Source organism: Tachysurus vachellii, chromosome 2 (assembly GCF_030014155.1).
Source record: "Tachysurus vachellii isolate PV-2020 chromosome 2, HZAU_Pvac_v1, whole genome shotgun sequence".
Taxonomy (NCBI): domain Eukaryota; kingdom Metazoa; phylum Chordata; class Actinopteri; order Siluriformes; family Bagridae; genus Tachysurus; species Tachysurus vachellii.
This window is the reverse complement of record NC_083461.1, coordinates 11,910,442-11,934,573: the sequence shown is the minus strand read 5'-3', so window position 1 is coordinate 11,934,573 and position 24,132 is coordinate 11,910,442. Positions and strand designations below refer to the sequence as shown.

Here is a 24,132-nt window from a genome sequence, read left to right as displayed (position 1 = left end):
TTCTTGGAAGAAATGGACACACTACTCGGTGCTTTCCCTTCCGACAGCATCTCTCTGACAGTGCTTGTCAATTTCAACCTCTGACAAGCTTCAATCTTCTTCCCTCCTGACACATCTGGACTCATTCGCCCTGACACTTTCCTCAACCATAGACTTTCTCTGTCCACTAAACCCAAGAAGAATTCTTGTTTTGCTCCTTGGCTTTCAGATGTGTTGTGCAACAATCGAAGGGAGCTACAGTAAGAACATCTGAGAGAGAGTTCAAGAAATCATAACTTGATGCAGATCTTGACACTTACCTTACACTCCTGGCCTCTGAAGTTCTCTTCAGACGTGACGTCTGCCAAGACTTCCTTCTACAAGGAAAAGCTTCTTCTCAAGATCCTTGTGAGCTCCACAACATCTTCTCTTCTCTACTCAACCCCCTGGGTCCACCTGCTTCATTCTCACTGACATTGAAAAAATCAGCAGGACCTTCACTTCTGCCCTGACTACACCATGACCCTAACATCTCGTCATATACCAACTACCTTAAAGAGCGTAGGGGTTATTCCCATTATGAATAAACCTGCTCTGGATCCATCAGACATCAGTAACTACAGACAGGTGTCACTTTCTTTTAAATATTCCTGAAAGAATTGTCTATAATCAGCTGTCTGTCTGTCTCTCACAGAACAACCTCCAAGATCCCAGCCAGTCTGGCTTTAAAGCAGCACATTTGACAGACCGCCCTTTTAGATATCTCTGAGAAACTACATGCTGCTAGATCAACCAAGCAGTCATCTGTCCTTCATCCTCCCTTTCTGCAGCATTTGATATGGGCAACCACAAGACATCTGCTCCACACAGACCCTCCACTGGTGTCCCACAGGGCTCAGTACTTGGCCCTCTCCTTTTCTCCCTGTATGCTCAATCTCTTGGTAAAGTTGTTTCCTCACACATGTTCTCTTACCTCTGCTGTGCTGATGATACTCAACTTATCTTCTCTTTCCCTTATTGTGGGTAACTATGGACAATCAACTGTCCTTTTCCTCACATGTTGCTTATGTGACACGCTCATGTTAGTTCCGTCTCTACAACATTAGAAGGATTAGGCCATTTTTACACAATTTATCCTCTGCAGATGATCCAAAATGCAGCTGCACGGCTTGTTTTCAACCTGCCTAAGTTCTTGTATACCACCTCACTGCTGCACTCCCTTCACTGGCTTCTTGTAAGTGCACACATCAGATTCAAAACACTGATGCTTGCCTACAAATCCAAAAATGGACCAGCTTACCATAAATCCCTCATCACTCCTCATGGTATGACTATGATTATTTGGTATGACTCAGCTTTTAATTTTATCTTATAGTGTGTGTTGAGATTTTGTTTCATTTTCTTCAGAATGTAGTCCATCCAGATTTCTGAGTGTACACAAGATTGTTGCTTCATTCGTGACTGTACTGTGTGGTGAGTGGTTGGGTCTGACAGCTCAAGATACAGGTAAAGTAAAAAGACTTTTTCCTCTTTTCCTTTGGTTTAATAGACTAAGCTATTTTATTCATCACTGTGTATATTTAATGTTTGGTCTGTGTGATTTTCAGAATGTACATTGAATGACAGGAGTATGGGCAGGAAAAACAACTGTTCTTAGAAAGACTCTAAACTTACAATAACATCTGGTTACATCCTTATATTCATCCACATCAGCTAAACAACATTTTTTTGTGTGTGCATGAGCATATGCGTGTGCATTTGCATGTGTGTAAAATTATATATTATTGTCTACATTTGTTCTTTAGGAATTTATTTGTCCATTGATTTTTTAACTTGTTTGTCCAGCTCTAAATTTTGACTGTGAACATATTTCTACACAACACAGAAGATGGCTTCAATTGGAGACCCACCTCAAGAATCAGGTGAATTTCTGATTGTACTTAAACTGTTGGTCAGTTGTTGCTTCTATGAACATGTAACAAAAACAAATAAAGCAAAACACTTTGCATTGTTTCTTAATATCATTGCTGACATGGAGCTACTAAGGATTAAATTTCATTGATCTTCACAAAATATATATAGGATAAATCAATATAGTTTGCAAAAAAACATTTCCATTTAGTCAAATACAGTATATACTGTAGCTGTATGGTGTCAAACTGTCATACGTCATGTGATCTCAGTATATTTGCTCCTGTTCCTGGAAGCAGCAGATTAGGAATGTTGCAAAGTTTGTTAGACAACATAAATTACTTTATCATTAAGTTCATACAGCTAACAAAACAAGTCCAGGACAAGTTCAGACTCAATGAAGTTAAGAGAAATTTTAATTATATTATATATTATAATATAATTAAAATATTATAATATTATATTATAATTATAAATATTATATTATAATTATAATTATATATTATAATTAGAAAATTATATTATTTTCTATTTTAATTAAAATTCTATTATAATTTTATTTTCAAATAAAAATTAAACCAACATAAGAAACCAGGTTTCACACCCTTGTTGAGTGAGTAATTAGCAGCTAGGTGTTACAAATGAAAGTCACAAAAGTGTGACTATGTATATAATAGCATAACTTTTGGCCATTTGATGATGTGGAGCTTTTATTTGTGTTCACATTGTGTCAAGAAAAAAGAAAATTAGCCATGACTAAGAAATTGTTGCTGCCTCTCAATCAGTCTTCAGCTTGGCTAGATGTTGTTTGTTAACTGAAATTTTCGAACAGTGTAACAGATTGGACTTTGAATCGGACTCAAATTTGACTTTCCCTTCAATTTCGGCAAAAGTCCATGGTCTAAGGAAAAATATATTGCTGCCACCACTATATTTCACTGTAGGAATGATATTAATTGAGATATAGACTAAATTCATTGGGACTGAATTTTCAATAAAATACTGACAGGAAGTATATGCATATTTATCATTGGTTATTCAATTAAATCTGATCAATTCCAGGGGGTTCAATACTTGTGCAAGTTACTATATATTGTTCTATATATATGCAATGACACAAAAAAAAGTGATTCTGAACAATGAAGTTTTTTTTCATTGTTTTATCATTAGCGTGATAGGACAAATACACTGCTTTTTAACAAGATCACGTAACTGACTATAAATTTCCCATGTCTCTCAGATCTGAGGATTATCCTAATTGGACCCCGTGAGGTAAACGTGGCTTCAATTGGAAACATCATCCTTGGAAGTGAAGTGTTTGTGTCTCAGAATAGTAGCAAGTGCATAAAGAGAGATGGAGAGATAGCTGGTAGAAAAGTAACAGTGGTAGTCACACCTAATCGATGGTCCAGACTTCCTCTGATTGACACATCAGAGCATGATAAAGAAGAACTAATGCTCAGTATGATTCTGTGTGAGCCTGGACCTCACGCCATTCTTCTAGCCGTTGGTGAGGAGGAGGTCACAAAGGACATGGCTTTCTCAATGGAGGAGCACACAGAGCTTCTTGGCCAGGAAGTTTGGGATCATACAATATTATTATACTCATGTGGCAAACAGCAAGAAAAATGTGTTAAGGGATCAGGAAAAGCTTTCAAGAGGATTGCAAATAAATGTGGACACAGATATCACATTCTCAGTGACACAAATCAAGGTGATAGTATTCAGGTCAGAGAACTACTAAAGAAGATAGATGACATGGTACAGAAAAACAAAGGCAAACACTGTGAGATACACGGGAAGATCTACCTTATTCAGAAAAGGAGGGAAGCTGAAGATAGACGAGCAGAACAAAGGCTACAAAAGACAAAGGAACTGAGAGAGATGCTGAGATCAAAAATGGGTAAGTAGAATATTACATATTTATTATAATTTTATTTGTAAATGCTGGTAAATCATTCATCCTGTCTGTAGTATATATAAGATTTGGAGATTTTTAAAAATCTCACTGGTAGAACAAAGCAATTTTAAGATGCCATTTTGCTCTTTATTATTTTTATAGGAAGCACAAGTCACAGTTCTGAGATCAGGATTTTGCTAACAGGATATCAGTTTTCTGGAAAGAGCTCAACAGGAAACACAATCCTGGCACAGGAAGCATTTGTGACATTTCCAAAAACGAGGATGTCAAAGTGTGTAAAAAGTGAAGGAGATGTTAAAGAAGGACATGTTACTGTAGTGGATACTCCAGGACGATGGAGAATTCACCCAGTCGAGTACACTACTGAGCTTTGCAAGCAGGACCTGGTGCTTAGTGTAACTCAGTGTCCACCAGGACCCCACATTTTGCTTGTGCATGTTCGTTTAGACACTTCGTTCACTGAAAGGAACAGGAGGGCAGTTAAGGGCCACTTGCAGCTTTTTGGTGAGAATGTTTGGAGACACACCATGGTACTGTTCACCTGTGGCGACTTTCTGGGAGAAACAACGATTGAGCAGTTTATTGAGAGTCAAGGGAAAGCTCTGCAGTGGCTAGTGCAGAAATGTAACAACATGTACCATGTGTTCAACAACAACAAAAAGGATGATCGCTCTCAGGTTTCTGAGCTGCTGGAAAAGATTGATGAGGTTGTTGCTAGTAACGGTGGTGGCCATTTTGAAATGGACCAGAAGATTTTTCACGGGCTCCAAAAGAAGAGGGAGATGGCAGAAGACCAAGCTAAAAAAAGGAGACTGAAGGCAGAAGAGGCACAAAAATTGAAAAGAGGAGCAACTACTTCAGTATCTGAAATAGGTAACAAAAAATTTGCTAATGTGTTTTTTGTCTGTTCTTAAAATCACACAATTTCAGTTTTTAATAGGGTTCTTTTATCAAGCTGGATATGAACAGATTTAATTATAATTCATTTGTAAGAGCATTGACATTAATAATCTGGTATTCATGAAAATCCAATAAAGTTAGAAAAATTCTTGTATTGTATTATGCTCCAGAGTGTGTGTACATTTATGCAAGATTAACATAAGTTATTATATAAGACTAACTAAAATAAACATTGATTGCTGATTACAATCATTTGTCAAGTTTAAAAGTTTTTTATTGTAATAGCAAATTTGATCATCTGTGTGAACTATTCTATGTTTATTATTACTGTATTCCACAACATTAAATCTAACAATAAACTAATAAAAAAAACGGAATTAAGTTCATTTTAGACTAATAACATTGGGTTATCATTTTCCTATAACCTGCTGTGAGTTAATTAAATGCATTGAGAAATTTCTAAATAATTTCTGTTTGCTTACAGGAGCCTCACCTAGTGATCCTGAGGTCAACGTTGTATTAATTGGTTATAGAAAAGCTGGAAAGACCACAACTGGAAACATTATGTTAGGCAAAAACCTTTTTTCCAGACAAAAGACTTTTCAGAGTGAGCAGCAACATGGACAAGTAGCAGGAAGACAGGTAGTTATAGTAGACACTCCAGGCTGGGACTGGGTCCATGATTTGGAGGAAACTCCTGAGCTTGACTGGCAGATAGTGCAGAGTGTTCACACTCATTGTTCCAAAGGTGCACCGGTTGTTTTCCTTCTTGTCATACGAGCAGCTTTTTCCTTCAAAGAGGTGAACAAACTCATTACTGAAGAATATCTGAAACTTCTTGGTGACTGCGTCTGGAATCACACCATAGTGCTGTTCACTACTGGGGCCTGGATGGAAGACATAGACATAGAACTGCACATTGAGAGTGAAGGGGATGCACTGCAGTGGCTTGTAGAAAAAAGTGGGAACAGATACCATGTTATGGACACTAAAGGAAAGAAAGCAGCTGTACAAGTCCCTGAACTGATGAGAAAGATTGAACAAGTAGTGGCAAATAACAAGAGCTGTCCTTTTCAGTTAGACAAAGAAATCTGTGAGAAATTTGAGAAGCAATGTTCCACTGTCAGCAATCAAACCTCACAAAGGATGTTACACGTCAGAAAGGAACACCGCAGCATGGGCTCGCTTCCACCTTACAGTACGTTTTTTAAAAATTCATTTTATCAAGAAATTAAAATAAGTGAAGTGCAGTGGTACAATACAGTGGTGATTGTGTTCTAACCAAATGAATCATTTTAATTGTGTTCCTTATAGACTTTTTTTAAGTTAAAGTCATGAGTTTCAGAAGACTGAATTTGAGATTGTGACAACTGCATCAACCCTGGGTCCTGAAGGGCCACGGATTTGTGTTTTATATGTAGAATATGTAAAATAAGGTAGAATGCTAAACACTAAAATAGCTCTGCAGGACAGGGTGCATCCAGGGTATCTATTTAATAATAATAATAGATGTATAATTCTACGGGTTTGGAGTAATTTTGGAGATTTCTTAATACCTATTCAAAAAACTCTGTCTTATTCAACAGTGGATGATGATGATGGCTTTGGCTCATCTCAATCTCTGCAGCATGAGACTTCATTTACTCCATAATTAAGGTAGGCAAAATAACAAACAGAACATGTGTAAACACATAATAGATGCACATTTCAATTGTTTCTGATTAAAATTCATGTTTGCTTCAAATATAAACCAACAGGGATAGGTCACGCTCAACAAGTTCACTTCAGTAAGAGCAGAACTCTGAGAGATCTGTCGTTTCCCACCCACTCTAAAGCAGATCCTGACACACCAGTTTGAAATCTATAAGAGAACAAGCAGAAGACAAGAGGCTGAAAACTGAGACACTGAAATAAACATAAAAAAGGAATGGACTTTTAAAAAAAAACTACAAGCAACAAGTGATAAAGAATCTACCAGCTTGTAGAAAATCAGCATATTTTACTTAGTATTATATCTATAGTCATTCTGGCTTTCCTGTATGTGCAATAGAATAATTTGAGAATATAATGTTCCTTGTAATTCTAAATCGTATTATTTGTAATTCCATAACCTTGGTATAAGGTATCATCTAAGTGAAGAATAAATGTCAGGAAAACTTGTGTTATTAAAGTCCTAATTTATACATTATTATTTTTTGTAAAGCAGAGAATCCTATAAATAATTTACTCAGGGTTTAAACAGAGCTACTTCCTACAAATCCTATATGTCTTGATATGTTATGACCAACAGAGGGAGATATGCTACATGAAATAGGGCTCTTTATTTAACCACACTTTAAATGTGAGATAATAATAATAATAATAATAATAATAATAATAATAATAATAATAATAATAATAATAATAATTATTATTATTATTATTATTGATGTTGTTGTTGTTGTTGTTGTTGTTGTTACTATCTGCACATATTCATAATGTACTTTGGCAATGAGAGCATGTATCTTTTGTCCAATATCTTAATTGTATAATAAATTAAATATTGGCACACAAAATATGTTTTCTGATTTAAACTGATAAAGCATTAGAAATATAATTTGTACTTTGGCAAATCCACTATTCATCTGCAGTCATTTTGGTTTCATGTATGCAGGCGATTCTGTTTAAAGGTCAATGTTTGTGTAGGTGGCACATGCCATTCTGACCTGGTGAGTGTTTTAATAGATAGGAAATCAATTCAGTTTATTTGTAAAGCACTTTTAACAACTGACATTGTCTCAAAGCAGCTTTATAGAAGTATAGAAATAGAATAAAAATAAATTACAATTTATCTCTAACATCTATCACTAATGAAAGCATAGATCCCTAAAAAGCCAGAGGTTAATACCGAACAGATGCAAAAAGCATTTCACTGCATGTCGTACCCTGTATGTATGTGTATGGGACAAATAGAACTTGATTTGATTTGATTTGAGAGGTGACTGTGGCAAGGAAATACTCCCTGAGATAAAATGAGGACGAAACCTTGAGAGAAACCAGGTTCAGAAGGAACCCATTCTCATTTGAGTGACACCAGACAGTAAATGTCAATGTAAATCATGTTGTTTCTATGTAATTTATAATAGGATTGTTAGTAGGATTTATAGGAATGATAACTGTTTTGTTTGAGATGGAAACCAGTACATTCTTAGAGTGTGTGATGTTGAGGAGAGATCTACAGTCTAGTACTATTAGGATTAGTGGAGAATCTTTACATCAACACACTGCATATTCACTGACCAAATGAATATATCAGTCAGAACATTTATCTAGATTGCAGTGCCATTTTTGCTTTATTGTGTTAATGTTTCTACACAAACATTCATTTGTGTTACTAGTAATCACAAAGTTAGTTTAATAAAAAAAATGCTTTAATAAATAACTGTAGGAGCAAAATTTACTACAACATATTCAGTTATAATACACAGAGCTTTATAACTGTTAGATTAGCTCACATATCACAAAACCTTGTGGAAACATGAATTATTTAGCAATTAAAGCGTGTGTGTGTGTGTGTGTGTGTGTGTGTGTGTGTGTGTGTGATTTCAACATTCTCATTCACTTGTCAGATGCAGCTGATATCAGAAGTTTGTTAAATGGAAAACTCTGTAGTCTTTCTTCACAATGATAGATTTTTTTTCTACCTCTCTGCTTCCTCTAAATATTTTCCTATTTCCCTGCTGGATTCTTGCATATATTAATGTATGAAAGAAAGAGGACAAGAACATGAAGCGAAAGCAGGTCTGGTTAAGGGGCCTGACTTTTGGACTTCTTGTGGTTCAATACAGAAGCAAAGCAAACTGCAGTGTTTCCAGGATTCAACATTCACCAGACCTGATTTACTAACTGGTCAAAACGGTCTGTAACTTTAAGTTGTTATGGAAGAGTTGTTTTTGTAAGATCTGGTTGGTTTTGTAATTAGACACACAAACCACAAACATAATCAAACAGGAAATCAATCTTTCTTAACAGGTTTGGCTTTTTTTTTTTTTTTTTGCTTGATCATAGTTGAGGGATGTAGAGGTAAAACGTTATGATTTAATTGATTTATATTGTTTTTTTATATTGTTTTCACAGTGGGTTTGGGATTGATGCATCTTAAGCTTAAGGTCCCTGGTTTGATTTTGTGTTTGTTTGTGTTTCTGCCAGTTTGAAATTTTATCCAGGCTTCCTGCTTTCTTTCCACCTCCAAACACATGCCGATAGGCAGACAGCTACTTTAAATTGTTCTAGGTTCCCTAGGTGTGAATGTATTTGTGAACCTATGAGTGCATGGTCCTTTGCAATGGACTAGAATCCCATCTAGGATTTAGTCCAACATCCCACCCAGTGAGACAGGCTCTGAATCCACCATGACCCTGACTAGACCCTGTGGTGTTGCAATTAACTTAAAACTCTCATGAATGTCAATAAATTGACAGCTTTTCCTGAGTAAAAAGTAGTCCAAAAACTAAATGGCAAAATAGTAGATTATAGAAATAATAGTAGATTTGTAAATTAAAATCCAAATCTGTGTAAATGAATTATTTATAAAAGTGTTCTTAAAAGAGATTTTCACATAATGAAAACTGTAACTAAACTCAACTGACTTTTAATGTAATTCTATTCCAACTCCAGAGAGATCTGTGAAATTCGATAAACCCACGCATTACAGATGTGGTTGAAAATGCTGGAATGTTTCTTTATAAACCGTAGTAAATCTTATTATAGGAACTTTTTAAAGACATGACTTATGGTGTGTGTGGTGTTATGAAATACTAAACTATTGTCCAGACTCCTGCCAAGAATCTTCCTGTTTATATACAAGGCATAGTGTAGCCATGACGGTGCCAGAAACACAAAGCTCACATCTCTTCACCTGTCTGTTTCTCGGGCACGTGTCTAAATATATATGAGTATGTCTGTGGCAGTATTTATGATGCTTGTTTGTGTTTGTGTTAGGAAAGGCCAAGGTCGGCCAGATTGGGCTGTATTTGGCAGGGTGACCCAGCACAATGAGACTATACTGTTTAAGGAGAAGTTTCTAGACTGGAGAGACTCCAAGAAGGCTTTAAAGAACAATGATGAAATACAAGCTCTTGAACACAAGGTATTACTGTACATCAGTAAGATCTTATAATTGCACATAAAACTGAAGATATGAAGAGCTTTGTGAGTGTGTTTATATTAATGACAGTTTAGAATTAATCAATGTACGCAAGAGACGCAATTTCGGCGAAAAGAGTAAAATGTGGTTAATTCTGTTGAAATGTGGAGGCTTTAAGTTGACACTGACTTTATTGGAATATATCTTAAAACGTGGAATAGTTTTTTCTTTTTTGTTGTGTTGTAGGAGGTTCAAGGTGGTGAATGCCGACCATACAATGTGTCTATGATGATGCCGTCCTCCCATGCCCCTGTTCGGACTGTCCTGGACGGCGTGGACGTGGGACGAGGTTACGGTATGATGGAGGGAGATGACAGGAGGAACTTTGAGATTAGCACTCTGTCTGTGGATGTGTGGCATATCCTGGAGTTTGACTACAGGTACAGATCAGAGCACATATTTTGTTGTTGATTTTTAAACTATCCAGGCAGTATATAAATACTTAATGAGTATTTTGCAGTATATAAATACTTGATGAGTATTTTTACTTAATGATCCCAGAATATTAATCAGATTGTGTATTAAATGTTTGGACGTTTGTGTCCCTGATGCAGTCGGCTGCCTAAGCAGAGCATCGGGCAGTTTCACGAGGGAGACACATATGTAGTTAAATGGAAGTACATGGTCAGTGCAGCAGGTGAGGATTTGTGTAAAGTGTGTGTGTTTCTCAGTTTGCTGTGTAATTAAATGATCTGTTTGTCCATCATGCTGACATCACCACCATCTTCTGTGGGGTGTGTGTGTGTTATCTCAGTTGGAAAAAGGCTAAATTCTGAGCGGACTGTCGGCCCGGGTAGGGAGAGGTGTGCATACTTCTTCTGGCAGGGACGTAACGCTACTGTCAGTGAGAAGGGGACATCGGTTCTCATGACTATGGAGCTGGATGAGGAGAGAGGAGCACAGGTCTTTCCCCTGTTTTAATCCCCACCTCACACACTGTTATCAGGTTATTAGGGAATATTCTCCCTCTTTTATTGTACTATAATGCAGCTCTGTGTGTTTCAGGTCCAAGTGCAGCAGGGGAAGGAACCGCCTTGTTTTCTACAGTGTTTCAATGGAGGCATGATGATTCATGCAGGAAAGAGAGAAGAGGAAGAAGAGAATACACAGAGTATGCTATAGCCATGTTAGCCTCTCTTGCACTCTCTCTCTCGCTCTCTCTCTCTCTCTCTCTCTCCCTCTCTCTCGTTAAATGTGTGTAACTTTTAGTCCGCATGATCTTTTAATGATACATTAGTATAACTGATATGATCATTGATCTAGTCTTCGTATATATTTTTCTTTGCATTCGTCAAGTGAAGGACAATATTTAATGTCCACTTCGGGTTTACTAAATGTTCTTGAGGGAGCTGAAGAAATGCTACAAATATGGAGCAAATTAAGAAAAAGTTTCCTATGAACTAAGAGGCATTATAAGACCTTGTATACCTATAAGTTTCAATGCTACACTGTTAGGTTTTTATATATTACTCACAGTGTTTAGAAATTGTTTGTACCAGTGTAATACACACTACACATGTCAGTGCTGAGACTGAACCACCACCAGAATAATATGTGGTTATTGGTGGTATTTTGGTGGTCTGTTATTGTTGATAGTTGTGGTGAAGTCACTTGTACCAGATAAAAATGGAATGAGAACTAACAGTAACACGATAGAAAGAAAGCAGTGCTGAGTGCATGTGTGTGTCTGTGATATTGAAAAAATGTTTTCTGATCTCTTCATCTAATATGCCTATCTCCTGCATGTCAGTCATGACTAGTGTGTGTAGAAAATGGAAAAACAGGAAAATGCTGTGTGATGAAGATAGTGTCATTTACATCAGGGCTTTAGAGTAGGGCATGTGCTCCAGTGCCTTGCTTTTACACTTTCTAAAACAAAATACAGTACACAAAAAATTGTACAGACTAAAATTCATTGTAGAGTGATTTTTTTTTTTAATTGTTTTTCTTGCCCATAATTATACTTTGTCTTAGAAACCTACACAACCACCCCCCCCCCCCACACACACCTTTTTTTAATAGAAACAGTCTTCAAATTTTATTTGTTTATTTTCTTGCATAGGAAAACTTCATAGCATCTTAAATGATTTCTCTCATTTTTTCTTAACAAAATAGTGATTTTCCTGTTAATTTTATTCCACTTGTGTGCAGGTGACTGGAGGCTGTACTGTGTGAGAGGCGAGAAGCCAGTAGAGGGCCACCTGCTGGAGGTGGTGTGTCACTGCAGCAGCCTGCGTTCTCGCACCTCCATGATTCTGCTCAACATCCCTAAAGCCAGCATGTACCTGTGGCACGGCTGCAAGGCCCAAGCACACACACAGGACGTGGGCCGCACTGCTGCTAACAAGATCAAAGAGCGGTGAGGGAAAAAAACGTGCATGGAAAATGTAGTTGTTCCATGCATATTGTGTATCACAATTAAAACTGAAACTAGATTAATGTGTCAACGAAACTAAGACATGTTTGAAACAGATTTAAATCTGATCCATCAAAGCACTCTGATATTTCAGCAACACGTTGTTCAAGCTTAACTACATCTGTCTCGCAAACAAAACCAAAGCCACTCTCAATAGGTGACACACTTTCCAATGTTTGTGCTATTGGGGGAAAAACAATAGCAATAAAGACATGTAATAAAGACATGAAATACCATCATATTCAAAAATAAAGAAATAATAATAGGAATAATTAAAAAAATAAAAACAACATTGCCAGATAGCATTTGACTGTAATGATTCGATTTGCATATTAACAGATTACTATCAGAGTTTAGAGGCAGCTGGAGATGGTTATGGGTAAAAATATGTGTTTTAAATTCTGATCAGGATAAAATCCAGATTTTCTTCTATTCAGAAAATCCCGTTTTAACTTTTTAAATAAAACTTTTATTGTTTAAAAATAAATAATTATAAACTATTGATAAACTAATGATAAAGGTGCCTGGTTAAAATTGTCATGTATCTCTTTGATTATTGAGAGAGTGATTCCCCATGAAGTTTAATCACACACACTATTGATCATGTTGGTGCTTTATTTTCAGGTGTCCTCTAGAAGCTGGACTTCACAGCAGTAGCAAAGTGACCATCCACGAGTGTGAGGAAGGCACTGAACCAATAGGATTCTGGGAAGGTCTTGGGAGACGAGACCGCAAGGCATACGACTGTATGATTCATGGTGAGTCGGGTTTACTGCTGTGTATATGTGTATTTTATTTGTGTACAAGCTAACGTGAACTGTAATTTGTCTTTTAGATTTGGGGAAGTTTAACTTCACACCACGGTTATACCACTTAAGCAGTACATCAGGGGAGTTTGTCGCTGTTGGAGTTGTCCTTCCAGAGAGCCAAAGCTGGTTAACTTCATGCCTTTCCACCAGGAAGATCTGTATAATGTCACCCAGCCAGGTGAAGTCCACACTCACCGGACAATATAGTATGACCGCATGTTTGTATGTTATTAACTCAATGTTTCAAGTCCTACTCTGCAAAGTGTAACAAAGCTTTCATATGTATCACGTTATACAATCAGACAATTTCACTTAAAGGCTCAGTAAATTCACCTATGGACAAATTATTTTTAGTTACTTTGATGCTTAATACATTACGATGTAAAATAACACATCCACGATACTTTAATGCCCCATCTCAAATGTTCCTGATATATAATGCTATATAATATATCTAGTTTTGCTTTCTGTTCAGTTTCTGAATTGTTTCCTGAATAAACATGGAACTCTGAGCATCACTTTGACTGGTCCAGGAATATCATTTCTGCTTTGCTTTTCTGTTACAGCTCTGTTTTTGGTTGATAATCATCATGAGGTGTACCTGTGGCAGGGCTGGTGGTCTCTGGACAGTGAGAACACAGGCTCTGCCCGCATCTGATGGGACTTAGACAGGAAGTGTGCCATGGAAACTGTGCTCCAGTACTGCCGAGGTAAAAATCTGGGAGATGTTTCATTGAAAAAATGAAAGGAAGTGGATAAAAATGTACTTCCCATGTTTTCTAATTTTATGAACCATCTAATGCTACTTACCTGTTTATAGTGATTGTAGGTTAAGTATTTATCCTGTTCAGATTAGTGCTAGCTAGAACCATCTGCTGCTTTAACTAGCCTATTTGGGTAAATTCCTACCAACTTTGCACTCTGTTTGTTAATGATTTTAACTTCAGGCACATTTGCTTCAGGTTCTTGTCAGCTAAACTGCAGTTTTAAGCTGCAACTTGATTATGGTGATGACTGAAAAATGTAAGAAATTAAAAGGTATTTTATTTAATGGTAAATTACTTCAGTGCTGCTTCTAATCCTGTATATTTATTTACATTTAAGGCTTTTGACACAAACCCTTATCCAGAGTGACTTTGAGAAGTGAAATGACATTTTATCTCATTTATAGGCTTGAGCACTTGAGGATTAAGAGCCTTGCATAAGATGGCAGCTGGTAAATTGCGGTGCTGTGAACTTTTTGATCAGTGGTCTGATGACTTATTTTTATATGACTTTTTTTTTTTTTTTTTTTAAACAATCAGTGCATTATCAATTTTCTCAAACAGGTAACTTCTTGAAATTATGCCACTCTCTTAAAGTAGCTTTTTCAGTTTCTGGCTAATTGGGGGATTTAAACTTCCCAGACAATGGTATATTCTGTGGTGTATTTCACAGCTAAAATTGTAACTGTATAAAAAGTTAAATGACATCTTAACCATTTTTCCTTTTGAAATCAGCTAGGAGATCACAAGAGCAGCTGTATAAAAGCAACAGATAGTTTTGGAAAGTTATTTTGAGCCCTTTTGACACTTTGCTCTCTGTATTTTTGTGTTTGTGCAGAGAAGAATGAGAAGAAGCCTCCTAAAGCCTACCTGATTCATGCAGGGCTGGAGCCACTTACATTCACTAACATGTTCCCCAGCTGGGAGCACAGAGAGGACATCGCTGAGATCACAGAAAAGGTTTTCCACTTCACTCACAATCAGACTGCTCAAAAGCTTCAAATAACTTTAACAGCACAAAGAATGTAATTTGTAAGAATGAGAAGATGCAGTATAAATGGAGAATGAAAATATGCATGAAGATGTATGAGAGATGGATACATTGATGAACCATCAACTGTCCCTCTTTCGTTTATTCCATGTTACAGGAAGCAGAAGTATGTAATCAGATCATTCTAGTGGAAGATGTTTTGGCCAGACTCTGTAAGACCACCTATCCACTGGCTGACCTCATTGCCCGGCCTTTACCAGAAGGTGTCGACCCTCTGCACCTCGAGCTCTACCTCTCAGACGAAGACTTTGAGGTAAGATCACGACCTCTGTTCATGTACTGTATGTATTGTGTATATATACCAGTATTGTTTAGCCCTTTGCAGAGCAATTGCATTAGTCACATATTTACTGAAGGTAAAAGCTTGCCAGATGTGTAATATAGTATGATGCTCTTCCTGTTTCATTCTAGTCTGTCTTTCTCTCCCCTTCTCATAATCTACTCTTCATACTCTTTTTTTTTTTTTTTTTTTCTTCACTTTCTTGTACAACGACTTTCCCCCTTATTCGTTCTTTGCCATGCGTCCCTTGTGGTGGCATAGTCTCGTATCTGACAGTGGTTACGTTTTCTTTTCACCTTTAGGGTGTAGGGGCCTATGGGAAGGTGAGTTTTTTTTTTTTTAAGGACTGCTGGTGTTCCCCACATTCACACAATGCTTGTCTTTGGAATCAGTCAACCAGTTCACTTGCTCGTTTCACCAACAAAACACCCACGTCTTCTGAATAACCTTGGTGTGGGTTTCCTGCCACACAAGATAACACACTTTTTTAAATGTAGATAATGCATGTGTTTCTCACCATTTAACTGATTTTGTTTTCTATTAGAATAGAATTCCTGGTGTTACCCACAGGTATACTGGTGTGTATGTGTATGTATGTGTGGTGTATATAATATATATAATGTGTATTTATGTATGTGTATATATATACAATAATGTCTATTTATTCAGTAGATGTGAGCCAACCCTGCTATTAACCTCTATAACCTCAGAAGCAGTAATGTCTTACACCTATTAATAATGAATAACGCCAAATAGCTGATTTCTCACAACAAAGCTACACTGTATTGAAATAATTTAGCATGTACCTCTGACTACAGTATGACAAATAAAATACCATAGCTGTTATGTCCTGTTAGGACAATTATTAATTATAGTTGTATTATATGGTATTATTATAGGTACTCTACTGAAACGTTGAATAGACCTATGGTATTTTTTTAAATAATTGAAGAGGTTTGTGTGACCATCTGTATTGCACTCGATATCTCAGGCTGTTGTATTGAAACACTAGTACTGCACTATTGTAGACATGCACATATGCCTTATATGTAAGCTACATTCACAGGCCCTTTTATCAGTTACACTCACCATATAGAGTTCTTTGTATTATTACTGACTGTAACTACTGTTAGAAAACATGTCCGCTTTCTTCTGTCTGTGCTGTAGAAATGAACAAGCACAGCACTGACTCTTGTGTTTGTTGCACTAGTTTGAATGTTGGGGTGAAGTCCTGCATAGCAAAAGACAGGCTGCTGTTAATATATTTATATCTACCAAATAACTGATATAATAATTTAAGCTGACAGATATAAGTATATCTATAAGGCATACCTAATAACTGGGTAAAGAGTGTGTCTAAAACTAAAAGAAAAGGCAGGGATTTTCTCTTCATGCCTTCGTGAACATTTCACGTTTTAAACGTGTGAGTGTTTGGTAGAACTTTAGATATTGAAAAGGACCGTTGTGAAAAAAGCAAGAAATCCAGTCAGCTTAATGTTTCCTCAAATACCATGTGTTTGTGTTTTTGTGTCTCTGTTACTTTTACAGAAAGGCCTGGAGATGACGAGGATGGAATATGAAGCTTTGCCAGGATGGAAGCAGGTGAATTTGAAGAAAGCCAAAGGATTGTTCTAGTGGGTTTAGGAGGATGAAGATGTACAGTACAGACGAGGCGATAATCGCTGTTGCAGTGTAGAAAAAGATGGAACAAGCATGTGGTGCAACTTGCACTCAGTTTTTAGCTGAACTTTATATATGTACAAATGTGCTGATGTGAATGCACTGGAAAGGGATATAAGAAGAAAAGAAAGGAGGAGTGGATATGGACGGAGATTAGCAGAGGTTTACCAGCCTCATGGAGTATCTCTCTGTCTATTCCTGGTTTTTTGTTTGTTTGTTTTCTCCCCCCAGTTTGTTGAAATTGTAAAAAGCTGTAAATTGCTGTAATTTTCTTTCTGAAATGTTTTTTCTTCATTTCACTACATGTCCATGTAGCAGAAATAAAGCTGCCATTACAGTTACCTGAACTAAAATAGAAAAGTAATATAATTTGATTAATGCAGTGGCCACATCACACCAGCAGACTGTGTTTGCTTTACCTGTTAATGCTCTTCATTATTTTACTTGTGTTTACACTTTAAACAGTTTTGTTCCTGTAAACGTATAGTACACTATGACTTTTTACAGATGTAATAATGTACTAATGATCCAGATCCATGTCACTCACAGCCTGACCTTCATGCCATCACAGATTCCCCTGTTGTTGTACAGGTATTAAAGCTGTGGGTGTGTCTGAATAGTTAGTGAGGGTGTAGTGTGTGTGTGTGTGTGAGAGAGAGTAAATTCAACTAATAATGTTGAACTGGAAGTGAATGAAATCTACTTGCTCAGATTCTACAGTGTATAAATGTGCCTTCGCTTTCATGTACAGTTTATATAATGAAATATAATAGTATGCAATTTTAATATTTTGGTGAATATATAAAATATCAGAGAATAAACTGAACTATTGAAATATGCAGTCAATGCTGTGCTTCTCTTATTTTTAAGTATCAGCATACTTGTGTGTTAGAAAAGATGAGAGATAGATGTGACTCACTGACAATCTTTTGGTGTTAGTAATTTTTTTAAATTTACCAGAGGACTCCAACGCAAAAACACATGAACTGATATTTCCTTATTCTCAGAGTTTTTGTTGGGTTGGTTGGTATTTGTTATGCAACTTAACTATTAATCTTATCTTAGAGAGTGTGTTGAGTTTTTTGTTTCGTTTTCTTCATAAAGTAGTCCATCCAGTTTTCACAAGAGTGTACACAAGATTCTGTTTGTGTGTACACTTTATTTCTCACTGTACTGTGTGGGGAGTGGTTCGGTCCTACAGCTCAATATACAGGTAAAGTAAAAAGACTTTTTTTTTATCTTTTCCGCTGGTTTAATAAACTAAGCTATTTTATTAATCAGTGTATATTTAATGTTTGGTCTGTGTGATTTTCAAAATGTACATTGAATGACAGGAGTATGGGCAAAAAAACAACTGTTCTTACAAAGACTCTAAACTTACAATAACGTCTGGTTACATCCTCATATTCAGTTGCTGGGTCGTGTCTGGTGTTTGTTTGTATAAAATTATATTTCTGTCTACATTTGTGATTTTTTTCTTTAGGAATTAATTTGTTGTTATTATTATTATTATTATTATTATTATTATTATTATTATTATTATTATTATTATTATTATTATATTTATTTTTTGTCCATCTTTAAATTTTGCGTGTAAACATATTTCTAGGTTGTGACAGCACTGAGGATGGCTTCATTTGGAGACCCACCTCAAGAGTCAGGTGAATTTCACAGATTCTTCTTAAACTATTGGTCAGTTGTTGTTTCTATGACCATGTAACGAAATCAAATAAAGTTCTTAGCATTATATGATTTGAAAGAAAAATCAATATAGTTTGCAAAATAACTTGAAAACCACTAAATATTTTTTGGTGAATTTCCATTTAGTCACATTGCTGTCATATGTCATGTGATCTCAGTATATTTGCACCTGTTCCTGGAAGCAGCAGATGAGGAATGTTGCAAAGTTTGTTAGACAACATAAATTACTTTATCATTAAGATTATACAGCTAACAAAACAAGTCCAGGACAAGTTCATACAGTACTTATGAAGTTAAGAAAAAGCCAAGAGAATCAAATGTACATTCATGGGGACAAGAAATACAACCATTATTTAATTATAATTATAACATAAATAACTTCAGTTTCCCTCACCAACTTCCATAAACCAAGAACCAAACAAACTAAAAATTAAACCAACATAAAAAAACAGGTTAAAATGTAAAAACACACCTTTCCTGAGGGAGTAATTAGCAGCCAAATGTTATAAATAAAAGTCACAAATGTGTGACTATGTCTATAAAAGCAGAAACTTTAGGAGTTTGATATTCTGGAGCTCTCCGGTGTGCATCTAAATCATGTCAAGAAAAAAGAACAGCCATGAGCTCTAAGAAATTGTTGCTGCCTCTTAATTAGTCTTTAGCTTGGCTGGATGTTTGTTGACTGAAATTTTCAAACGGTGCCACAGATTGGACTCTGAATTGGATTCAAATTTGACTTTCAGGGACTTTTTTAAGCAGACTGAAGTATGTCTCTTATAATAGCCCCCTGCATCTTTCTCCCTCCATTCAGTCTCCCTTCAATTTTGACAAAAATCCCTTGTTCTGCATATGTGCTATAGCAAAAGACATGATTGAATTAATTTCATTGTTTTATCATTAGCACGACTGACCAAATGCACTGCTTTGTAGCAAGATCACATAACTGACTATAAATTTCACACGTCTCTCAGATCTGAGGATTATCCTAATTGGACCCCGTGAGGTAAACATGGCTTCAATTGGAAACATCATCCTTGGGAGAGAGGTGTTTGTATCTCAGAATAGTAGCAAGTGCATAAAGAGAGATGGAGAGATAGCTGGTAGAAAAGTAACCGTGGTAGTCACACCTAATCGATGGTCCAGACTTCCACTGATTGACACATCAAAACGAGATAAACAAGAACTAATGCTCTGCAGGATTCTGTGTGAGCCTGGACCTCACGCCATCCTTCTAGCCGTTGGTGAGGAGAAGGTCACAAAGGACATGGCTCTCTCAATGGAGGAGCACACAGAGCTTCTTGGCCAGGAAGTTTGGGATCATACAATATTATTATACTCATGTGGCAAACAGCAAGAAAAATGTGTTAAGGAATCAGGAGAAGCTTTCAAGAGGAGCACACAGAGCTTCTTGGCCAGGAAGTTTGGGATCATACAATATTATTATACTCATGTGGCAAACAGCAAGAAAAATGTGTTAAGGAATCAGGAGAAGCTTTCAAGAGGATTGCAAATAAATGTGGACACAGATATCACATTCTCAGTGACACAAATCAGGGTGATAGATTTCAGGTCAGAGAACTACTAAAGAAGATAGATGACATGGTACAGAAAAACAAAGGCAAACACTGTGAGATACACGGGAAGATCTACCTTGTACAGAAATGGAGGGAAGCTGAAGATAGACGAGCAGAGCAAAGGCTACAAAAGACAAAGGATCTGAGAAAGATGCTGAGATCAAAAATGGGTAAGTAGAACATTACATATTTATTATAATTTTCCTTTAAATCTGTTGGTAAATCAGACTTATGATCACTCATCCTGTCTGTAGGATTTAAGGAGATTATATGTACATTTTTTAAAATTGCTCTTACTTTTAGAACAAAGCAACTTTAAGCTGCTTCGGAGCTTGTGGTGTGTGAGAATAAAAAGCTTTTTTCTACACAGTGTAATCAGAACACTTACCAAACACTAGGATTAAGTCCAGAACCTCTTGTTTCCAGCTAGAGCTTGTGTGGTAGAGTACAGTTATCTGATCCTGATTGCTGTATAAGGTGTATTTGATCATCAATGCCACAGAGTATCTGTACTCATTCTCTGGAGTCAGTACATAACACAGAGCCTAAAGCTCATGCTCGCTAGCTAAAGTTATCTATCCAGCTAAAAACATCTGTAATATCACATCACTGACAGTACAACTGTACACTGCAGCTTTAATGTAAAAATAAATGGTAGCTTACAGTATGTCAATGTTCCATATCATTTCTTTATTTAGAATGTTGATTCCATTTTGCTCTTTATTTTTATAGGAAGCACAAGCCACAGTTCTGAGATCAGAATTTTGCTAACAGGTTATCAGTTTTCTGGAAAAAGCTCAACAGGAAACACAATCCTGACACAGGAAGCATTTGTGACATTTCCAAAAAAGAGGATGTCAAAGTGTGTAAAAAGTGAAGGAGACGTTCAAGGAAGGCATGTTACTGTAGTGGATACTCCAGGACGATGGAGAATTCACACAGTCGAGTACACTACTGAGCTTTGCAATCAGGAACTGTTGCTTAGCGTAACTCAGTGTCCACCAGGACCCCACATTTTGCTTGTGTTTGTTCGTTTAGACATTTCCTTCACTGAAAGGAGCAAGAAGACAATTGAGGGTCACTTGCAGCTTTTTGGTGAGAATGTTTGGAGACACACCATGGTACTGTTCACCTGTGGGGACTTTCTGGGAGAAACAACGATTGAGCAGTTTATTGAAACTGAAGGGAAAGCTCTGCAGTGGCTAGTGCAGAAATGTAACAACATGTACCATGTGTTCAACAACAACAATAAGGATGATCGCTCTCAGGTTTCTGAGCTGCTGGAAAAGATTGATGAGGTTGTTGCTAGTAACAGTGGTGGCCATTTTGAAATGGACCAGAGGGTTTTGCAAGAGGTCCAAGAGAAGAGGGAGATGGCAGGAAACAAAGCTAAAGAGAGGAGACTGATGGCAGAAGACCAAGCTAAAGAGAGGAGACTGATGGCAGAAGACCAAGCTAAAGAGAGGAGACTGATGGCAGAAGACCAAGCTAAAGAGAGGAGACTGATGGCAGAAGAGGCACAAAGAGGATCAACTAGTTCAATATCTGAAAAAGGTGACAAAAGTACCATGAATCATTCGTCATTTTCATTTTATATATCACAACAAATACTGTATTCATCCACTTTGGTGAATGGCTGGCTGTTTATATCTCATATAGTATAACAGGATAGAAACACACTTATTCCACAATGTTAAATGTAACTACAAACTACTTTCCTGAACATGATTTTTTTTTTTATTATTCAGGATCACTTTTTAGCTTCATTACATCATATCTTTGTGTTCTCTAAATGCATTGAGAAATCATTTCTGAATATTTCTGTTTGCTTACAGGAGCCTTGTCTAGTGATCCTGAGGTCAACATTGTATTAATTGGTTATAGAAAAGCTGGAAAGACCACAACTGGAAACATTATGTTAGGCAAAAACATTTTTTCCAGACAAAAGACTTTTCAGAGTGAGCAGCAACATGGACAAGTAGCAGGAAGACAGGTAGTTGTAGTAGACACTCCAGGCTGGGACTGGGTCCATGATTTGGAGGAAACACCTGAGCTTGACTGGCAGATAGTGCAGTGTGTTCACACTCATTGTTCCAAAGGTGCACCGGTTATTTTCCTTTTGTTTGTACGAGCAGCTTTTTCCTTCAAAGAGGCAAACAGACGCATTGCTGAAGAATATCTGCATCTTCTTGGTGACTGCGTCTGGAATCACACCATAGTGCTGTTCACTACTGGGTCCTGGATGGAAGACATAGACATAGAACTGCACATTGAGAGTGAAGGGGATGCACTGCAGTGGCTTGTAGAAAAATGTGGGAACAGATACCATGTTATGGACACTAAAGGAAAGAAAGCAGCTGTACAAGTCCCTGAACTGATGAGAAAGATTGAACAAGTAGTGGCAAATAACAAGAGCTGTCCTTTTCAGTTAGACAAAAAAATCTGTGAGAAATTTGAGAAGAAATGTTCCACTGTCAGCAATCAAACCTCACAAAGGATGTTACACGCCAGAAAGGAACAAGGCAGCATGAGCTGGATTCCACCTAACAGTAAGGGTTATTATTCTATTTTATTTTAATTTAATTTTAATTTAATGCGAAATTTAACATAAACATATAGTGCAGTACTGTTTTTGTGCTAACCAAATATATAGTTTTAATAGTATTTATTTTAGGGTGAATCCTCTTATCTAGAAGTATTTTTTTAATGTTGAAAAATGGTTAAAATACACATTCATTAAATTAAAAAATAAAAAATAATTAATTTATTATTAATAATAATAAACAATTAATAAATAAAAAATAAATAAATGCCAATTTATTTAGAGATTTCCTGACACTTATTAAGAAAACTGTCTTATTCAACAGTGCATGATGATGATTATGATGAAGATGATAAGAGCTCTGGCTTTGGCTCATCTCTATCAATGCAGCCTGTGATGCCAATGCAGTCTTCTCCATCATTAAGGTAGGCAACATAATAAATGGACCATGTTCAGACACATATGTGATACACAATTCATTGGTATCTGACTAACGTTCATGTTTGCTTCAAATATAAACCAACAGGGATAGATTACGCTCCAACAGGGGTAGGTCACGCTCAACAACTTCACTTCAGTAAGAGCAGAATTCTGAGAGATCTGTCGTTTCCCATCCACTCTAAAGCAGATCCTGACACACCAGTTTGAAATCTATAAGAGAACAAACAGAAGACAAGAGACTGAAAAATGAGTTAGAGAAAACATAAAATTAACTGTACATAAAGTCTGTATACTGTTTTTATTATTTGTATTTAAGTATGACATTAGTATAAGATATTACATAAGGAATAAATGTAGGAAAATTTTGTAATACCTAATTTGTGATTTATACCTTGTTATATATTTGTTATATACTTGGTGTAAGCAGAGAAACTTATATTAATAAAATGTACTCAAAATGTATACAAAAACTTGTTATAAATCTTATGTATTTATAGGTTGTGGGCTATGAAGGAGAAATACTAAAGGAACTAGGGCTCTATTTTGCCACACTTTAAATGTGCTCTTGTTATTGTTGTTATTATTATTATTATTACTTCTACTACTATCTGTACATATGTCTTTTGTACATTAGCAATGAGAGCATGTATCTTTTCACAACGTTATCTTAACTCTATAATAAAGTAAACTTTTGCAGACAGATTGTTTTTATGTTTTCTGATTTAGTAGGTCATACATTTTGGAAACTGCCAAAGCATTATAAACATGATTTGTAGTTTTAGGGTTTTCACTGTAGACAAAGATAATAGAAAAAGTGGCCTAAATATTGCTCACTCTACTATTATATTTATGGAGTGGTAGACATGGACATGGTGTTGGGTAGGTTAACACAAATGGTGTGAGGAAGCTACCACTGTTTAGCATGATCTCCCTATTACAAACACCCTAATTCAACTAAAAACTACATACAAAATGTCT

General features: G+C 36.4%; 2 protein-coding genes across 3 annotated transcripts; both read left to right on the top strand.

The window, feature by feature from the left end:
- The first annotated feature begins 1,445 nt into the window (after window positions 1-1,445).
- LOC132863889 (GTPase IMAP family member 8-like) lies at window positions 1,446-23,799 on the top strand. 2 transcript variants are annotated; one of them, XM_060896955.1, is made up of 8 exons: window positions 1,453-1,485; window positions 1,587-1,743; window positions 1,825-1,901; window positions 3,131-3,793; window positions 20,904-21,725; window positions 22,007-22,720; window positions 23,039-23,138; window positions 23,240-23,799. In XM_060896955.1, exons 3-8 carry the CDS (start codon window positions 1,868-1,870, stop codon window positions 23,292-23,294), a joined length of 2,388 nt encoding a protein of 795 aa, XP_060752938.1. In that variant the 5' UTR covers window positions 1,453-1,485; window positions 1,587-1,743; window positions 1,825-1,867; the 3' UTR covers window positions 23,295-23,799. The 2 variants fall into 2 exon arrangements, with proteins under 2 accessions (XP_060752948.1, XP_060752938.1); XM_060896965.1 differs by lacking the exons at window positions 1,587-1,743; window positions 20,904-21,725; window positions 22,007-22,720; window positions 23,039-23,138; window positions 23,240-23,799 and adding exons at window positions 3,953-4,684; window positions 5,196-5,909; window positions 6,298-6,367; window positions 6,469-7,050 and having other exon boundaries at window positions 1,446-1,485.
- On the top strand, window positions 9,398-17,429 carry LOC132863882 (supervillin-like). Its single transcript, XM_060896942.1, is given in 14 exon segments — window positions 9,398-9,839; window positions 10,083-10,276; window positions 10,451-10,533; window positions 10,651-10,799; window positions 10,902-11,007; window positions 12,048-12,255; window positions 12,937-13,070; window positions 13,148-13,222; window positions 13,225-13,299; window positions 13,688-13,831; window positions 14,724-14,845; window positions 15,034-15,189; window positions 15,519-15,539; window positions 16,765-17,429. Coding segments are annotated over 14 exon segments (1,752 nt in total). The 5' UTR covers window positions 9,398-9,641; the 3' UTR covers window positions 16,852-17,429.
- Window positions 23,800-24,132: the final 333 nt, after the last annotated feature.

Coding starts and splice junctions, on each gene's coding strand:
- LOC132863889 (XM_060896955.1), top strand. CDS start 1,868: ATGGCTTCAATTGGAGACCCACCTCAAGAATCAG. Junction 1,902..3,130: donor AGACCCACCTCAAGAATCAG/GTGAATTTCTGA, acceptor CATGTCTCTCAG/ATCTGAGGATTATCCTAATT. Junction 23,139..23,239: donor CAGTCTTCTCCATCATTAAG/GTAGGCAACATA, acceptor ATAAACCAACAG/GGATAGATTACGCTCCAACA.